We start from the raw sequence: 15776 nt of genomic DNA on the forward strand, positions 1-15776 counted from the left end.
GTGTTTTGAAAGGAGTCAATATAAACAAAAAGACTTGACACATATATATGGTGCTTGGGTGAATGAATTTCCTGTTCTTTTGTAAACTGGCCCTTTCCATTCTTCTTGACATTACTTCTGCTTTGGTTTGCAGATGAAGTACAACTTGCCATCCTGGTGTGATCGAGTGCTCTGGAAATCCTACCCCATGGTGCACGTTGTGTGTCAGTCCTATGGTGGGTGGAGAACAGATTGTCGATAGCAAGGCAACCAGTCTGAAACGGAAATGATTCAGAACAGAGTCTGTAGGATCTCCCTGCACTGCGAGGCACTCAGCATAGAGGGACCTGATGTTAAATGAGGAAGAGGGGATCCAAAATCTCTGCCTGTAACCTTACAGGCTGGGAATTCATTCTGTTATTCTTTTATATGCAGAACACCACCTGGACAGTTGCAGCTGTCCAACTTTAGACCATGCTGTAGGATCATTTTACACCAGTTATTTCTTGGCAGCAACCACCACTTTTCCTGTGCAGTCGCTACCAGGAACTCCTGACAGTGAGTGCCAGCAGGACAGACCCTGTGTGCACAGTCCAGTCTGCAGAGACTGGAGCTGCAAACACATCTCTTGTATCAAATCATATTCCAGAAGAACTGTGTGGTACCAAGAGCCTGTTCCCTTTCCTGCTGAGAAGCATCACTGAAGTGCAGTTCAGGGAAGAGAAAAAGCCCACAAAACCTGTTTAATAAAAGACTCAAATACCAGTTCCTGAAACGTCATTAACTATACATAGGACTGAGCATCTGAGTATGCTGTTCATGGTTTCTTATGTGTAGATTGGGAGCAGGGCTGTGAAAGTCTCTCAGGGATGAAGCAGGCTGATCTGATCACAAAGCCCATGATGCTGAGGTGTGGGGTTGAATTGGCCTCTCTGGAATGACTGGGTTTGCTGGGACTCTGTGTGTGTTTAGATCCAATCAGGCCTTGGTCACCTGCTGTTAACTTTGGGCCAGAAGTTGCTTTGTAACATTGAAGTATAGGACCAGTCTACTCTTGTGTGATTTCCTGCCATATTAGAGCTATACTTAGCTGTTCATGTTGCAGAGATAACCAGGAAGCCTGTAAGGGCTTTTTGTACTAGAGGAATCTAACACTGACAGTCATCTACAAAACAGTACAGTAAAATGGTGTCCCTTAACCAAATCTTTCTGTATCCTGACAGAAGAGTTACATTCATATGTACTGACAGGAGTTTATGTAGAGAAACACTTTTGACTAGAGACAGTTACCAGAGAGACTGTTACGTTTTCTGGAAAATTACTGAAAATATTTCTTTGGCAATGATCTCCCTGGAGCAGGACAGTAACCATCCTCCCTTTCTCCTGGCAGGCTGCACCACTGACATCATGACAAGTGACCACAGTCCTGTGTTTGCCACCTTTGAAGTGGGAGTCACCTCACAGTTTGTTTCCAAGAACGGTCAGTCAGGTTGGGTGCATGTGTGCCATCTTCACCTTGGATACAGAATGCATTGCTTTGTATATGCTGAGAGAAAAAGCCGATTCTTTAAGAGTCCACTCAAAATGCCCTCTCTTTATCTCCTACAGAAAGTGACATTATTTTCTCTTCCTCTTTCCTAGACTCCAAATACACAGATTCCCAAGGGGAGATAGAGTTCCTGCACTGCTATGCTACTCTGAAGACCAAGTCCCAGACCAAGTTCTACATTGAGTTTCATTCTAGCTGCTTAGAAAGTATGGGTTTGCCCATCTTTATTGTTTCTGTCAAAGTTTTCTGCATGTTTGGATTAGTTCTGCTTCTTCTTTCTTTGATCTGAAAAAATAGCTATGTGGATCATTAGTTACAATGCATAAAAAAGGATGTCCTAAAGATTTGGTGTAGTTTGCAAGACATTCTATCCTATCAGCAATGCAGTCCAAACCCCACAGCCAAGGTAGCTGTAATTCATGCTTAGACATGTAGCCTTCCAACAGTTTTTCCACCTTGTTTGTCAGTCTGATAATTCCTTTCTTGATGGGAAACATCTATATCTTGCTTATTACACAGAAAATGCTTACATAGTAAAGACATGATTAATTAAATTTCTAATTGTGCCTGCTACAAATGATCAGGTAATTTCAAAATGAAGCATCTGCATTATCCTAGCAAAAAATAATTTTAAATAATTGAATTAACCTGGTTTAACAAAAAATAAGTCAGAGGATCAACTGAAAGGGAAATGAATGCTAGTGATGTGACTTTGTAAGTGGGACTGTGTACCCTGCAGCACCACAGATTTCACTGCCTGTGCCCATGCTGTGGGGCTGAGTCTCAGCTGTTTATGTAACACAAGCCTACATGCCCTTGCTGTGGGTTTTTTAAAGCAATCTCCCATCATAGAACTGCTCTTGTAAGTGGGACAGCAAGCCTTTGGTGGATGCTTCATCACATTATCGCATGTCAGAGCGCTGTGTCAAAGACAGTTCCATAAAAGATTATTTTTTGGCTGTAGCAAAATTTGCATAAATTTCTATGGAAACAGTGTATTACAAATCTTAAATTAGAATTTCAAAAGTATGCTATCTTGAGTGGCGTAGGAAGAGCTGTCATGTTCTTATCCTCCGGTCCATGTATGCACTGATCTCCTCAGTGCCAAGTTTAACTGCAAAATGAAACCATTTAACAATGCTCTAGCAAAACCATTTGCAAATTTACAGTGTAAAAATTCATCCAAAGCTCAGACATTAAGCTTCTTAATACTTTTAAAATTTGCATCCAAGTAGGAAAATACTTGTAGGCTTTTTAGAGACATAGTGAAGAGGATTTGTAGCCCAGTTCTTGCTGTCTCTCTCCTGGTAAACTCCTTTCTTGTCCCTTTTCAGGCTTTGTAAAGAGCCAGGAAGGAGAAAATGAGGATGGAAATGAAGGGGAGCTTGTGGTAAAGTTCGTCGAGGCACTTCCAAAGGTAAACTGGGACAATACCTCCATATTTGTATGGAGGAGAAGCTTCCACTTTGATCCCATAAGCAACCTTAGGTCTTTTACTTGCATAAATACTACTTTCAGGAACATTGTTGTGGTCTTGTTTACACTTAAATGGACCGTAAGAATGCAGGATGAGCTTAGGCTAAACAGAGTATGTTGTAAGCAGGAAAGGACTTTCATGTCAGTGTACTTACATGTCTATGAAGAATTTTGCTGATGTGATTATGCCATTCAGGACCATGACTTTTTTCTCATCTTTTTAGAGAACATTTTGCTGGTTTGAGCAGGACCATTTTTCTTAGTTTTAAATGGAAAATAAAACATCTTAAAGAGTAACTCTGCCCTGGAGTTTCTTTGCCTGGTCAGATAAAACTTGGTATATTTTAGAAAAGTTGATTAAGTATTTTTTTACCTGTGTTAAAAAGAACATCAGTGTCCAGAAGCTGTATTCTGAGTATCAGTGTCAGACACAAGTCCTGTCCTTGAGATCAGAGCTGTTCTTCATTTCTTGGCATGGTGGGAGTTGAAAGAACTACAGGAGCTCCTGGATTTGGAGCAAATATCCATGTCAATACCCTTCTAAATAGCCCAGAAGTGCTGACTTGGAAAGAGTGCCTTACACTGAGAAGCTGGGGAAAGGCTCTACAATAAGTGATTGCAACAACAGCCAGGCAGATTTTTCAGGAGCAGACTGTAATCACAGTCCAGATGCCTTCCTTCTCAGGCAGTTTTCAGTCCTGGACTACAGGAGAAAACTGCAGCTCATCCCATGAGTGTCAGATTCGCAGCATTCCATTTGCTATGTTGGGACTCAAATAGTGCAGCCTTCTACCGCAGATATCCAGATATTATCAGAGGCTGATCCTGGAGGTGACATGATACCCTCATGGGTTTATCCAGCAGGATTTTCCTCATTTGGGACTGAGTCCCAGGGAGAAGTGTGCTCCTGTCAACCATGTGTTTTATTGACCCACCTTAACTTGTCTTTGCAGCTGACTCCAATTATTTCAGACCCAGAATACCTACTGGATCAACATATCCTGATCAGCATTAAGTCGTCAGACAGTGATGAATCTTATGGTAAGTGCTTAGCTCTAAAGTTCTGGATGAGTCAAAATCTACTTAGATTCTTCCAAACTACTGAAAGAGTGGGAGAGACTAGAAGTAACTCCTATAGACTGAACATCTCTGATTTAGAACTCAACATACACAGAAATATACATTCACTCTGGGCAATATTTTGTGAAGTAATTATGATTAAAGGAATATGAACTCAAAGCAACAACCTGTGTGAGCTTTACCAGCTCTGAAAGAGCTGTGGTTTAAAAAGAAAGTCCTTTACAGGAACTAAATCAGGAGTCAGCATGTTTAAATGCATTTAATCAGAACATAGAAATCCTGCTTCACTTGCACTTACTTGAGGCATTTCTCCTGGCTACAAAAATTTGGCTGTGCTTGTGACTCCCAGATTGTCACCAGCCAGAGAATGAAATCCTGTCCACAGAATGCTCTTTGCCTAAATCCTATTAACAGCAATAGCAGCCATAGGCTCATGTTTTCCTTACCAGGAGTGGAAGCTCAGAACCCTGAAGTTGACACAGGTAACTTTGATTACCTGTGCCCAAATCCTTCACACACACATGAAGTGAAATAAATGCCCCTAATTTCTCAGGAGATATGCTCCTTACTGTGATCCAAAGCAGTAATTATATACCAGTCAGTGTATTGGTAGTAGATGGCACAAAACATTTCAGTGCTTTGTTTCTCAGTCCCAGCCTCATTGTCTCCCTGTTGGCTTTTAGGGGAAGGCTGCATTGCCTTGCGAATAGAAGCAACAGAATCCTTAGCTCCTATCCATACTGTGCTCACACACCATGGAGAGAAAACAGGGATCTTCCAAGGTGAAATCAAGTTACAAACATCACAAGGAAAACAGAGAGAGAAGCTGTATGGTAAGGAACATCATATCTCTGCAATGCTCACCTCAAAAGATTTCTGATAACTGTCAAGGAATTGAAAATTATCTCTGCAGTGCCTGTAGTCACAGAGAATGCTTTTGATGCTGAGTGCAAGGAGGTGTGAGTATGGTTAGCTCTCAGGAGCATACCTGTACTCTTCCAGGATGATAGAACAATTGGATTCCATGGGGTTTTTCATCATTCAAGTAAATTGAGCAGGCTGAGAGAGCCCCCTGTCTGTCACCCACACTGGTTTTATTGAATGGGGGATCCCTTACTTCCACTTGTGATACGGCACACTCCATTCCAAGCTCTCCTTGCTCCAGTCATCCTGGGGAGCAAAGAGTATGTCAGGCTCTCAATGAGCAGTTTCTTAGCTAGAAGATCACAAACTTTGCTTTTTTCACCTTGCTATCTGTTCTCGTTCAGAGTACAGAAGCAGCCATTTACAATTATTCATGATATTTACAATTATCCTCCATAATAAAATGACTGTATGTGGCTGTTTGGTGAATCATGACCTTTGTATTTCAAGACACATTTCTTCCTCTGTCAACAAGACATGACATGTATTAGTGAGTAGTTGAAAACATAACAGCAACAACAGTTTAAAACTGTCATCATTCTGATGGACAGTTTTACACTGGACAAAAAGAGATGCCTTAATGGACAAAAAGTGATGCCTTAATGAACACGGGAACACAGAAAACTTGAGCAGACAGACACTAAAGATATGTGTGCCCCTTCCTTCCTTCCTTCAGATTTTGTCAAGATTGAACGTGATGAAATCACTGGTCAGAAACCAAAGAACATCAGCAATTTAGAGCCTAACAAAGACTGGGATCCAGCTAACAGGTAAAGGGCAAGTGGGTAAGTGAGTTCCAGGAAAATGGCTGGCACCATATATGCAAATTTGGGTTTGCTGTGAGAGCCACATCAAGAGGTGTGCTGAGCACTGGGAAGCTGCTTTGTGGCTCTCTGGTTAGCATTGGTCAATGCTCCTGTGCCCAAAGCTTCAAAAGCTGAGAATGCATTCAAAAGCCAGAGAGGATCCCTAAACCCTTTTATTTCCCACAGAAAGTCAAAATCTACTCATCTGATGGCCAGAGAGGCAGCAGCCATCGCTCGCTACTGGGGGAGTGCTGTCACTTCTCCGGACAGCCTGGGAAAGGAGGATATTTTACGGTAACCTTGCCACCTTACCTCTGACAGCTTGGGGTGGGAAGCTATGCTCAAACTGCCTGGCTTTTCCTTTCCAAGAGTCATAGCATGAGTCAGAGTAAGGCTGTCCTTTCACCTTCTTTCAATGGGGCTTTTCCCTGCAGGCAGCCTCTGGCTGGGCCCAGAAACCCATGACAGCCCCTATAGGTGGCTGCAGAAGCTGAGTGCTCTCTGCAGCCTGGAAAGGGAAGCATCTGCTACAGGCACAGGAACTATTTTGGGGGGTGGGGGAGGTTGTCTTGACCCAGCTGCTTCCTCTCCAGTGACCAAGGAGAGTGAGGCACTAACAGGACTCCCACTTTTCCCCTGATTCTGAAGCTACAGTGACCCAAAAAAAAAAAAAAAGGTAAAAAAAAAAAAGGCAGGTAGTATTGAATCTAAGCAGTCAGTGGGTACTAACTCCTTTGTAGCTGGCAAGGGGACAAAAAACCCCAAACATATTTGTGCATGTGCCTCCCTAACAATATTTCTTCTCTTGAGCAGGTCCACCCCCACAGACATCAGCAACCCCAACTACCTGGGCATGGCTTCCTTCTCTCAGCAGCCCTCTACAACCTGCCAGCTTAAGCAGACACCTTCATCAGAGCAGGCACCTTCCCTCTGGAACTATGAGCAGCAGTCCAAAGAGAGCACCTCCCTAATGGGGCAAAGTCACTCATCCTCCACATCACCCTCCTTGTCACCTCTATCTCCAAAACCATCCCTCCAGCCTACAGCAAGCAGAAGCATTTGTAATTGGAGTCAAGAGTACCAGTGAGTGTTTGAGTTTTGCGCTGAGGCTGGGCTCCTCTCTCCTGTCATTCTGCACAGTCACTGTTTCATTATCTGTTTAGAGAGTTCAAGGTGCAGCATATTCTTAACATATTTTATCTCTAGAATGAGAAAGATAAGTGAAGGTCACAAGTACAGACATCTCATACTCAAAGAAAACTAGTGTAGCAGTTCCTCAGACTTTTGTGAAAGGAAAGCCAAGGATAATGAGTTAAACTTAAAATTAAATAATGGAATCTTAGAATCATAGAATGGTTTAGATTGGAATGGACCTTAAAGCTTATCTCATTCCACCCCCTGTCACGGGTAGGGACATCTTTCCCTATCCCAGGGTGCTTCAACCCCAATGCAACCTGCCTTGGACACTTCCAGGGATGGGGCAGCCACAGCTTCCCTGTGCCAGGGCCTCAGAACCCTTCTTTCTAACATCTAACCTAAATCTCTCCTCTTCTGTTTTAAAACTTCCCCCTTGTATTGTCACTGTCTGCACTCTCCCTCCTTTGTGTCAGTCCCCTTTAGGCACTGGAAGGCTGCAGTGAAGACTCCTTGGAGTCTTCTCCAAGACTCCTGAACCTGTTGTCTCAACCTCATATATAGGTTTAATTCTCTACCAAAAGAAGAGAAGGAGAAGTTTACAAAGTTGACTGTAATAAGAAGAAAAGGGGGGAATGTGGCACAGACCCTTCCCCTGGATAGGAAGGAGAGGTCCTTTGTGTGTTATACATGAAGTACTTTCACTGAATTTCTACTGGCATGATACAAGTGTCCAGCTGCTGCAGAAGCTAGACTCCATGTGCTGCCTCTATCACAAGCCTTGATGCAGAATTTCTGTCTGGCAACTGAAAATATCCCATCTCTTCCCAGCTTAGTGAGGTGACGAGGCTACTTCACCCTCGTGCATGTGTGCAATCTGTGTCCTTGTTACAGACCTCTTCACATCCAAGAGACAGCTGCTCTCTGAGCTGGGCTGAAGCCCCCTGGTAAATGGGTGTGGCACTCTGGAAGTCCAAATTCACAGTAGTCAGAGCTGCCAGCACTGCTGGGGTCTGCTCTGTACCTGGCAGTGCTCCATCATGGCTGAGCTCTCTGCTCCGGCATGCGCTGACTGCCAGAGAAGAGCTTGAGACATGGAACACAACTAATTTGAAGACACCCAAAGAACATGTGCCACTCACCTCCATTCCACTCTGCTCAGTGATATTGTGGCTGATTTTTAAGTACTTGGCAGATGAAAGCCTGGCCAAACCCATGGGACTTGCTGTGTCCCATTGCACGGCTGTGCTGTCATTCCAGGCTGAGCTGCAGCTCAAAGGGCACTGCTGGGAATGCACATGGATTGCCTCACCCTGCAGACCTATTACTCTTACACTGTGCATTTGGGTGTATTAAGGAAATTTATCCCATCCTTAGGAATACCATGCTGCAAGAAGAGATTGACCTAGTTGTAAAATGCCACAGTATAATGTGAGCTCTTATTTTAAGCCTCTAGACTACCATTTCCATCCTCTCTGTGAGATCTGAAGATTAATATTCAAATTCAGATTTGTGTGTGTTGCAGAGTCATCAAAGGACCTGGCACAGTTTGGCTCGGTAGTTTATCTGCATTTAAAAAGAAGCCAAACATCACTTTGACAGGACTGCAACCTAGCAAGGAGTTTACACAATGTTATGCATATCTGCTCTCTATCATGTTACTAATGATTAAACAAAGTAAAACTCACTTCTGTTCTCTCTGTTAAACACAGTTTTGTTCTCACTCCCCATGTTTAATTGTTTTCCTGCTGCCGCTTCAGGCAGTCAGTTTAATTTGCTCATACTCAATTACTATTCATGTCCTCTCTAAATCAGTCAGTGGCTCTCTTGCCTGCTCTTCACGAATCTCCTTTTCACCCTATTTCCATGACTGTAGGCCGCCTGACCTGGGGAAATCCACAGCAGAGCCTGTGCTGCAGGAGGAGGGGCAGCAAAGGCCAGAGATGTTTGAGAACCCATTGTATGGCTCCATGGGCTCCAAGGGCAAGGTGGCCCCCAAGAAAGAGCAGGAGTATCCCAAAGCCTTGCGCAAAGAGCAGCCACCACTGCCTGAGCAGAGCTGTCATCTCACAAAGCCACAGGAGCCTGAGTGCAGCAAGGCCTCTGGCAAACAGCCATCACCACCTTTCCTGGTGCCCACACAGCGATTCCGGTCCTACACTTCATCCTGCCAGTTGGAAGAAAAGAATACAGGGGAAAAGAGTCAAGGCAAACCAAAGATGACAACACCACTGGAAAACTCGGCACCACTCAAAAAACTCGTGAAGCCATCAAGGCCTGAAGTCAGCCTGAGCATCCAGGGACAGCAGAACAAGCCACCCCTTCCCTCCAAGAGCCGGGCAGTGCTGGACATGCAGAACTCCAAGGGCCGCGATTATCGGGACAGTTCAGAGCTGCCGCACTCCGGGAAGCACCGGCTGGAGGAGGGCCCGGTCAGCAGGACAACTACACCGGTGTGTTACTCGGGGAATGAACGGGGTGGGAGATGGCACTGCCACTGGAGTACTAGTGCTCAGTCACTGAGTCCTCACTCCTATCCAAGCTCAGTGCTGTCCCACAAACCTACAGGGCTTGCAGAGCAAGGGGTGCCAGGGAATATCCTAAAGCAGAATTGCTGCAGAGGATGGCATGTTGTGAAACTATGGCCTTGGACTGTTTAAGCCTGGTGGTCCAGAAGAGGAATGCAAATAGTCAGTATGTTGCTATGTCTTGTTTTGGGCATACTGTGCTGTTTCTGAAAGTGGTTGATCCTGGCCAGACAGCACAAATCTGTAGTATTGGGCAATGGGCTTTGCTGTAAGTAATAAACAGATGATTAAAAGTAGTTAGTAGTTAGTGGTAAACACTTAGCAACTTAGAACAGTGTGTCCAAAACCATTACTGAACCCTCTACAGAAATAATCAGACATATACTTTCCTGGGCTGGTGGGTTTATTTGTTGTAGTTTGGTTTAGTTCTGTGTTGTTTTTTGGATTTTTTTTCAACAGAACACAAGAACTGTATGAGGAATAGGGGAGGCCTTAGCAAGTGCATTTGGGAGAAAAAGCCCACTTGAGCAGGCTGTAGGGTTTTTTCTTTTCCATCTCCATCACAACTTGTAGAATGGACAATATACAAGCTGATGTCTTCTCTTGTCTCTACAGTGAACATGACACAGCAGCTGGTGGTACTCTAGGAGGAATCCTGATGGGAAGAACGCTGGAGACTACTGCTTTGTTCACACTGATGTCCTCTAGTCTGGTTCTAAAAAAGACTGAGGAATTTTATTTTTGAGGGTGCAGCCCTCCCTGTGATTATGAAAATGTTCTAGCTGAGAAGCTTATCCTATGTTGCTCAGACCAAGAGGGGCCAGGACCACAATACCAAATGCAAGTTATTCTTTTGAGTGTCACTTTGGTACTTCCATGTAAAGGTGGGTGGCCAAGTACATGCATTAGTAAATGTTTTGGAAAAGAGGATAGTACGGTACAAGGACTAGGAGATGGAAAGGGTGCATTGAAAAAAAAATCCTTCCTATAAAAGCAAGGTTTCTATTTTGTGTTACAGGATTCCTATTAAAGAGTGTAAAAGAAAGCATCTTAAAAGCGGTACAGCTCCAAAAGCATGTCCTATCCATGGAGCAAGGAGGTCAGGGAGGGTGGGGAAAGAGTCTGAATAGCAGATACTGATGCAGGTCACACACCCTCAGTGGAGCCAGCCTTGCCTGGAGCTCAGGGCTGCATCCCTGCACCACCCAGGGGACACAGCAAGTGAGGGCCAGCCCACGGCACTGCGGCTCCTTTTCCTTCAAGCAGGCCCTGCTTTGATAGCCCAGCAAACAGAGGGAAACACCAGAACCACAGGCAGAAACAGGGGAAGAGGAAGGGCCCATGGGAGCCCAGGAGTAAAACTGCCTGCAGGGGCAGATAGCAGCACCCCAGCCTGCCTGGCAGCAAGCACTCTGCTTTGGAGGACACTGGCCAGCTGGTTTTGGAGCATTCTTAATAGACTAATGCTGACCTTACTGTACACTTTTGTTCACTGAGAATGAATAATGTTAACATACTCGTAATTTCTGTTATATTCGTGTTAAGTATTAATGCTGTGGTTACTATTAGACTAAGCCTATTGTGACTTAATCACTGTTATCGTTTCCACGTTGGTTACTTAGAAATAATAAAATAGTCATCTTTCTGGTCATTCTTTATTGAAAATTCAGAACTGCCTGTCACACGATTCAGCTTTAGGTGAGTGTTACACCAGCTTGCTCAGTGAGAGTAGTCCCTGCCCAGAGAAAACACCAAAGGCACCAAAGAGAGCAGGGAAGGCACGATACAGACAACTGAGAATGCATCTGTCTGTCTGCACAGACCTTCTGTGGATATAGCTGCTTTGAAAACTACAGAACCTGTGAGCAGGTACAGTTACTAATTGTGTGAATGTAGAAAAGGTACAGTTTTACTGGAGGTACAATTTTACTGGAGGAGAATGGGTCAAGCACAGGCTTGTGAGAATGGGTGGAGGAGGACAACGTGTAGGTAGAAACCTTTCAAGAAAAGATGATTTTTTGCTATGCAGGTTGGAGTTTCAAGGCATCAGTACTGAAGCACCTGGCTCTACAACATACAAATCAGCAAGAGAGATCATGAGCTTACATTCCTCTTGCTTTATTCAGCAGAACTCTCTCTGTGTAATCACCATAATTCAGTAGCTGTGGTATTTTGCTGGCCCTGAGGAGCATTTCACCTTTCCAGGTGGCAGAAGAACTTGTGTGGCCACCAAGTAAAACCTCCCTGGAGCAGGTGAGCTTTCTGTCCAATACAGAGAGTTAGATCAGCTCTCAGTAATTCTGGGCTGTGTTCTTCTATGTGTGGAGATAGAAATGGGATGAGCTTTCTATAAAAAAAAATATCTTCTCAACAATGAGATAAGCTCACATTTTTTTGTTTTATCCTTAACTCCCTAAACTGTAAAAAAAAAATCCCCGAAGTCTAGAAACTAAAAGCTGGATATAAAACAAATATAGCTTCCTGTGTAAACATTCTCCTGATTGAGAATGCTGCTTAAATTGTGCACAGATTTGCAGATGAACAGATTTTGAGAACACTGGACTTGCTAAGGCATAAAAATCTATCCAGGTACTTAATTTGGTCTGTCCTTTAGAAAGGCATGTTGCTGGGGAAGAAAAGCAGCTCTCTTCCAAGTTTCCAGCAGAAAAAAAATACATTCCTATTCCTGTGCTAAAAATGGATTGCCTACCCACTTGGGGTTCCAAAGACAGTCTGATGGAATGGTGGCAAATGCCACCAGGCTTTGTGCAAGTGGACAGTGTTCAAAAGAAGGCTCTGTAAAGAGCTTTCTGAAGCCTCTCTGGATGAGAGTCTTCTCAGGTGAGCGGCTTAGACGGAGTGGAGAAGTGGGACAAGTGGTGAGACACTACACAGTACTTGTCTCTGAGCCCAGACTGGCTGTGCCTGGGGATGGTAGAAGTGGTAACAACAGCTGTGGGAGCTTGGCAGATGTGAATATCAGAAAATTGAATTGAACAAATAAGTCTGGTGCTTCTGTTTGTTATATTTAATTTTTAATTTCTGTCACAAAGCCTCTAAGATGATCTCTATTGGTTTTACTGCCCTTGTCTTGAACCACATGAAAGCAGAACTGAACACAAGCTGCTACTTTTTCTGACATCCCTGAGTCTGACTCCCTCTTGCCCAACTAGGCACATTTCTCTACCCTCTCTGCTGTTGTCCAGTTAAGTTGGTACAGGCAGTATGAGCAAAAGACATAAACTGAAGGATATGAATTGTCCAAAAATGTACTGATTTCCCCCAGATGTATTATCTATCCATAACCTTCCGGCATCCTTTCTTTTAAGTTCTTAAAATAGCTGGAGTCTTTTTGTACTTATTTCCATGGAAACCCAGCTGTCAAAAATGCTTGGAAGTTCCCAGCTACAGGATATTATGTTGCAGAACACAGCAAGTTTTAAACCCCCCATTTCCTGCCTGCACCTGTTGCACCTAACACCACTTTCCTTGTCCTCTCAGTGTACAACCACCACAGGGCACCTTTGAGCCTTTTCCTGAGATGTTGTGGGTGACACATTTTCTTCCTGATAAAGGTATGGTCTTAGAGAAAATGGCTCAAGGAAGAGGAAAAAGAGAAGGAAAAACAAATTAAGGTGAGTTACTCACTCCAAAATAGCAAGGGGATAATTTTGATGTTAGAAATTATGTTGCTTAAGCCTGTAATCTACTGGGACCAAGCACCCTTTTTCTGTACAGCTTAAAATGAACCATTTAGTATCCTCCCACCTGTTTTTAAAATGAAAGGTTTGCTAAAATTTTACTACGTTTTTCTGTTGTCCTTGTGATAATACAATAATAGTCCATGTGATTGAAGGGATGCATTGTCCAGAAATTAACTGATTCACCCCCAGACCAAGCTCCTTATTTTTATAACATTGTGGAGGCTCAGATATTTATGTGTGAATAAACTGTGGGTGTCAGGACTAACTGACCAAGGTGACGCAGGACAGTTCCCAGAGACCTCCTCACCGGTATCGGCAGATGGATTGGAAATAGACAATAGCCAGATATTTCACTTTTATTCCTGTAATCTCTTCCAGAGAGAAATTGTCCCACTTTCCTCTGTGGGACATGTGCCAACAAAACTCTGTCCCTGCTGTCATTTGTGATGTTTCTTGCTGATAACACAGATCAAAGGTGCAGCCAGAGGGCTGGGCTTGGGGAAGTGACAGGTGCTTCAAAGCCTCTCCATCATCAGCTACATCCACTGCATCTGTGTGGTGCTCGTGTGGTTGAGGCTGAAGTAATTAGTGACAGGGTCAATGGCTTTGCCTGTTCTCTGTGCCCAGCTGGCACTGTCTCACATGCTGGTCACACCTGCCACCAAAAGGCTGCTGCAGTCCCCAGTGCATTCCTGCAAGGCCTATGGAAGGATTCAATATGCAAGTGCTACAGAATAAGCCAAATACTCCTTTCAATGTGCAGGAAAGGTGTTAGCTGCAGAGGTACGAGATGTTCTTTCTAAATATATATGTAAGCAAACATCAAGTTATTACTCACATGAATATGAAAAAGATCCTCCTAACTCTACAGTGTGTGCATGGTGTTGTTTCAAATGAGGATTCTAATAAGAAGTATTTTAAGATTGCATTTGTGTTAAACCACTAAAGTTTCTCAGAAATTCTTTCACAGTTGAATCCCTGGTTGACAGAAGAGTGAGATTTCTTTTTGCCTATTGTAATTTGCTATATTTTTTCTGCATTATCTTATTATGCATCATCACAAAGCATTATCTCATTATGCATCACCAATTTTCCCTGAACTTCTGTTCTCAGTTCATTACCATTATTCAGTTTCATTAATTTTATTTGCAGATAATCTTTGTTCTAGCTCCCAAATCAGCTAAACTAAAGGATACTTCAGCATACCCTTTTAGATAAAAACTAACTGACATTCTTCTGTAGCTCTCAGAAAACTGTGATCAGAACTGTTTTACAAACCCCAGTATTGCAGAAGCTATCACAAAAAACAAGGCATGGGTCTGCTGAATGTGGTGCTTGGACTGGAGAATTTCCAGAGGCCCATCCAGACTCAGCTATTCCATACTTGTGTGGTTCTATTTAACTGAGACTATTCTGTGCCAGGGATGGTAATCTGCTACACATTACAGTTATTATTAACACTTTACTGCATTTTTTTCCCAAGGTCTGGTCTAGATTACATAGAAAACAAATTAGTCTCTCTTATCATGAAGTATTAGATTATATCATAACTAATAAAGATGGCACAGAACAGGGTAGTAAATGTTGGGCTGGAGAGAGAATGCATGGATGGAAAGGGATGAAGGTGTCCAGCAACATGCAGAAAGGTTACAGAAAAGCAGCTAACAAAGACTTTGTGGAAGGAGAGGGAAGGGAGGTGGGTAAAAGCTCTCTCTCATAGAAACAGGTCAGACAAGGGAAGAAAGTAAATGTAGCAAAGAGACTGGAAAATAAAAAGAGACCTTTGCAACAGAAAGGATGGAGAGTTAGCACAGAATTTATGTCTACTCCATACTTCACAGTAATTTGCATCTTGACATTATGACTTGAAGTATAAAGAAAATGACCACATGTGGGACATGTTTCCTCTTTTCAAAAGTAAACTGAAGATCTAAAACAAAGCTGAATTCGAAAACTGAGCCTAACTTTGGGAAGAACACTATCCAGTATCTTCCTGGAAAATTAGCATTTCTGGTTCCCAGTCAGGAAGCAGTGAAGGAAGTAAGTGAATATGAGCACCAAGCTTCAGGGAAACATCCCATCAGAACCTGCTCCACTCACCTCAGATCAGCAGGGATCTGTTCTGTCACCTGAGTGTCATTTACAACACAGCCAGCTCAGAATCAGAACTGGGCAGGAGGGGACCCTGATGGGACCCTGCAATCCATTCAGCACACCAGCAAAGAGTAAAATACAGAGATCAGACTCACTACAAAACCCTTCACCATGTTTTCAAGTGGCCTTATAATCCTCCAGCAGCAGAGATTCTCATCTGCCTCAAGCAGCCTGTTTCGAGCTTCCCCAGCTTCTACCAGCCCTTCCTCATCTCTCTCTAGTGGCCATTTTTTGGGTTAACTTTAGGCCCTTTCAGTGTCATCCTGTCCCATATAAACAAGCAGATGAGGGCATTGTGTCAATTTTCTGACATACATATTTGCATAGTGCTGTCATGTTTCCCATATGTCTTATCCTTGTTAGGGTAAACAATTCCAACTGTCCAAGTCTTTCTTCTGGATCAAATCTCCTATATACATTTGTCATTCCTGCTGGGCTACTT

General features: G+C 43.4%; 1 protein-coding gene across 3 annotated transcripts in view; it reads left to right on the top strand.

Moving 5' to 3' along the window:
- INPP5D (inositol polyphosphate-5-phosphatase D) overlaps nucleotides 1-11127 on the top strand; it is a 51908-nt gene extending 40781 nt beyond the window's left edge. For all 3 annotated transcript variants that reach the window (XM_054639495.2, XM_077183796.1, XM_077183795.1), the window contains 11 exons: nucleotides 134-215; nucleotides 1370-1459; nucleotides 1621-1734; nucleotides 2863-2945; nucleotides 3958-4045; nucleotides 4768-4917; nucleotides 5685-5778; nucleotides 6001-6108; nucleotides 6628-6897; nucleotides 8825-9401; nucleotides 10092-11127. In XM_054639495.2, coding sequence (XP_054495470.2) covers nucleotides 134-215; nucleotides 1370-1459; nucleotides 1621-1734; nucleotides 2863-2945; nucleotides 3958-4045; nucleotides 4768-4917; nucleotides 5685-5778; nucleotides 6001-6108; nucleotides 6628-6897; nucleotides 8825-9401; nucleotides 10092-10094 — 1659 coding nt within the window. In that variant the 3' untranslated portion in view covers nucleotides 10095-11127. The remainder of the gene's footprint in view (nucleotides 1-133; nucleotides 216-1369; nucleotides 1460-1620; nucleotides 1735-2862; nucleotides 2946-3957; nucleotides 4046-4767; nucleotides 4918-5684; nucleotides 5779-6000; nucleotides 6109-6627; nucleotides 6898-8824; nucleotides 9402-10091) is intronic.
- Nucleotides 11128-15776: the final 4649 nt, after the last annotated feature.

Source organism: Agelaius phoeniceus, chromosome 10 (assembly GCF_051311805.1).
Source record: "Agelaius phoeniceus isolate bAgePho1 chromosome 10, bAgePho1.hap1, whole genome shotgun sequence".
Classification (NCBI taxonomy): domain Eukaryota; kingdom Metazoa; phylum Chordata; class Aves; order Passeriformes; family Icteridae; genus Agelaius; species Agelaius phoeniceus.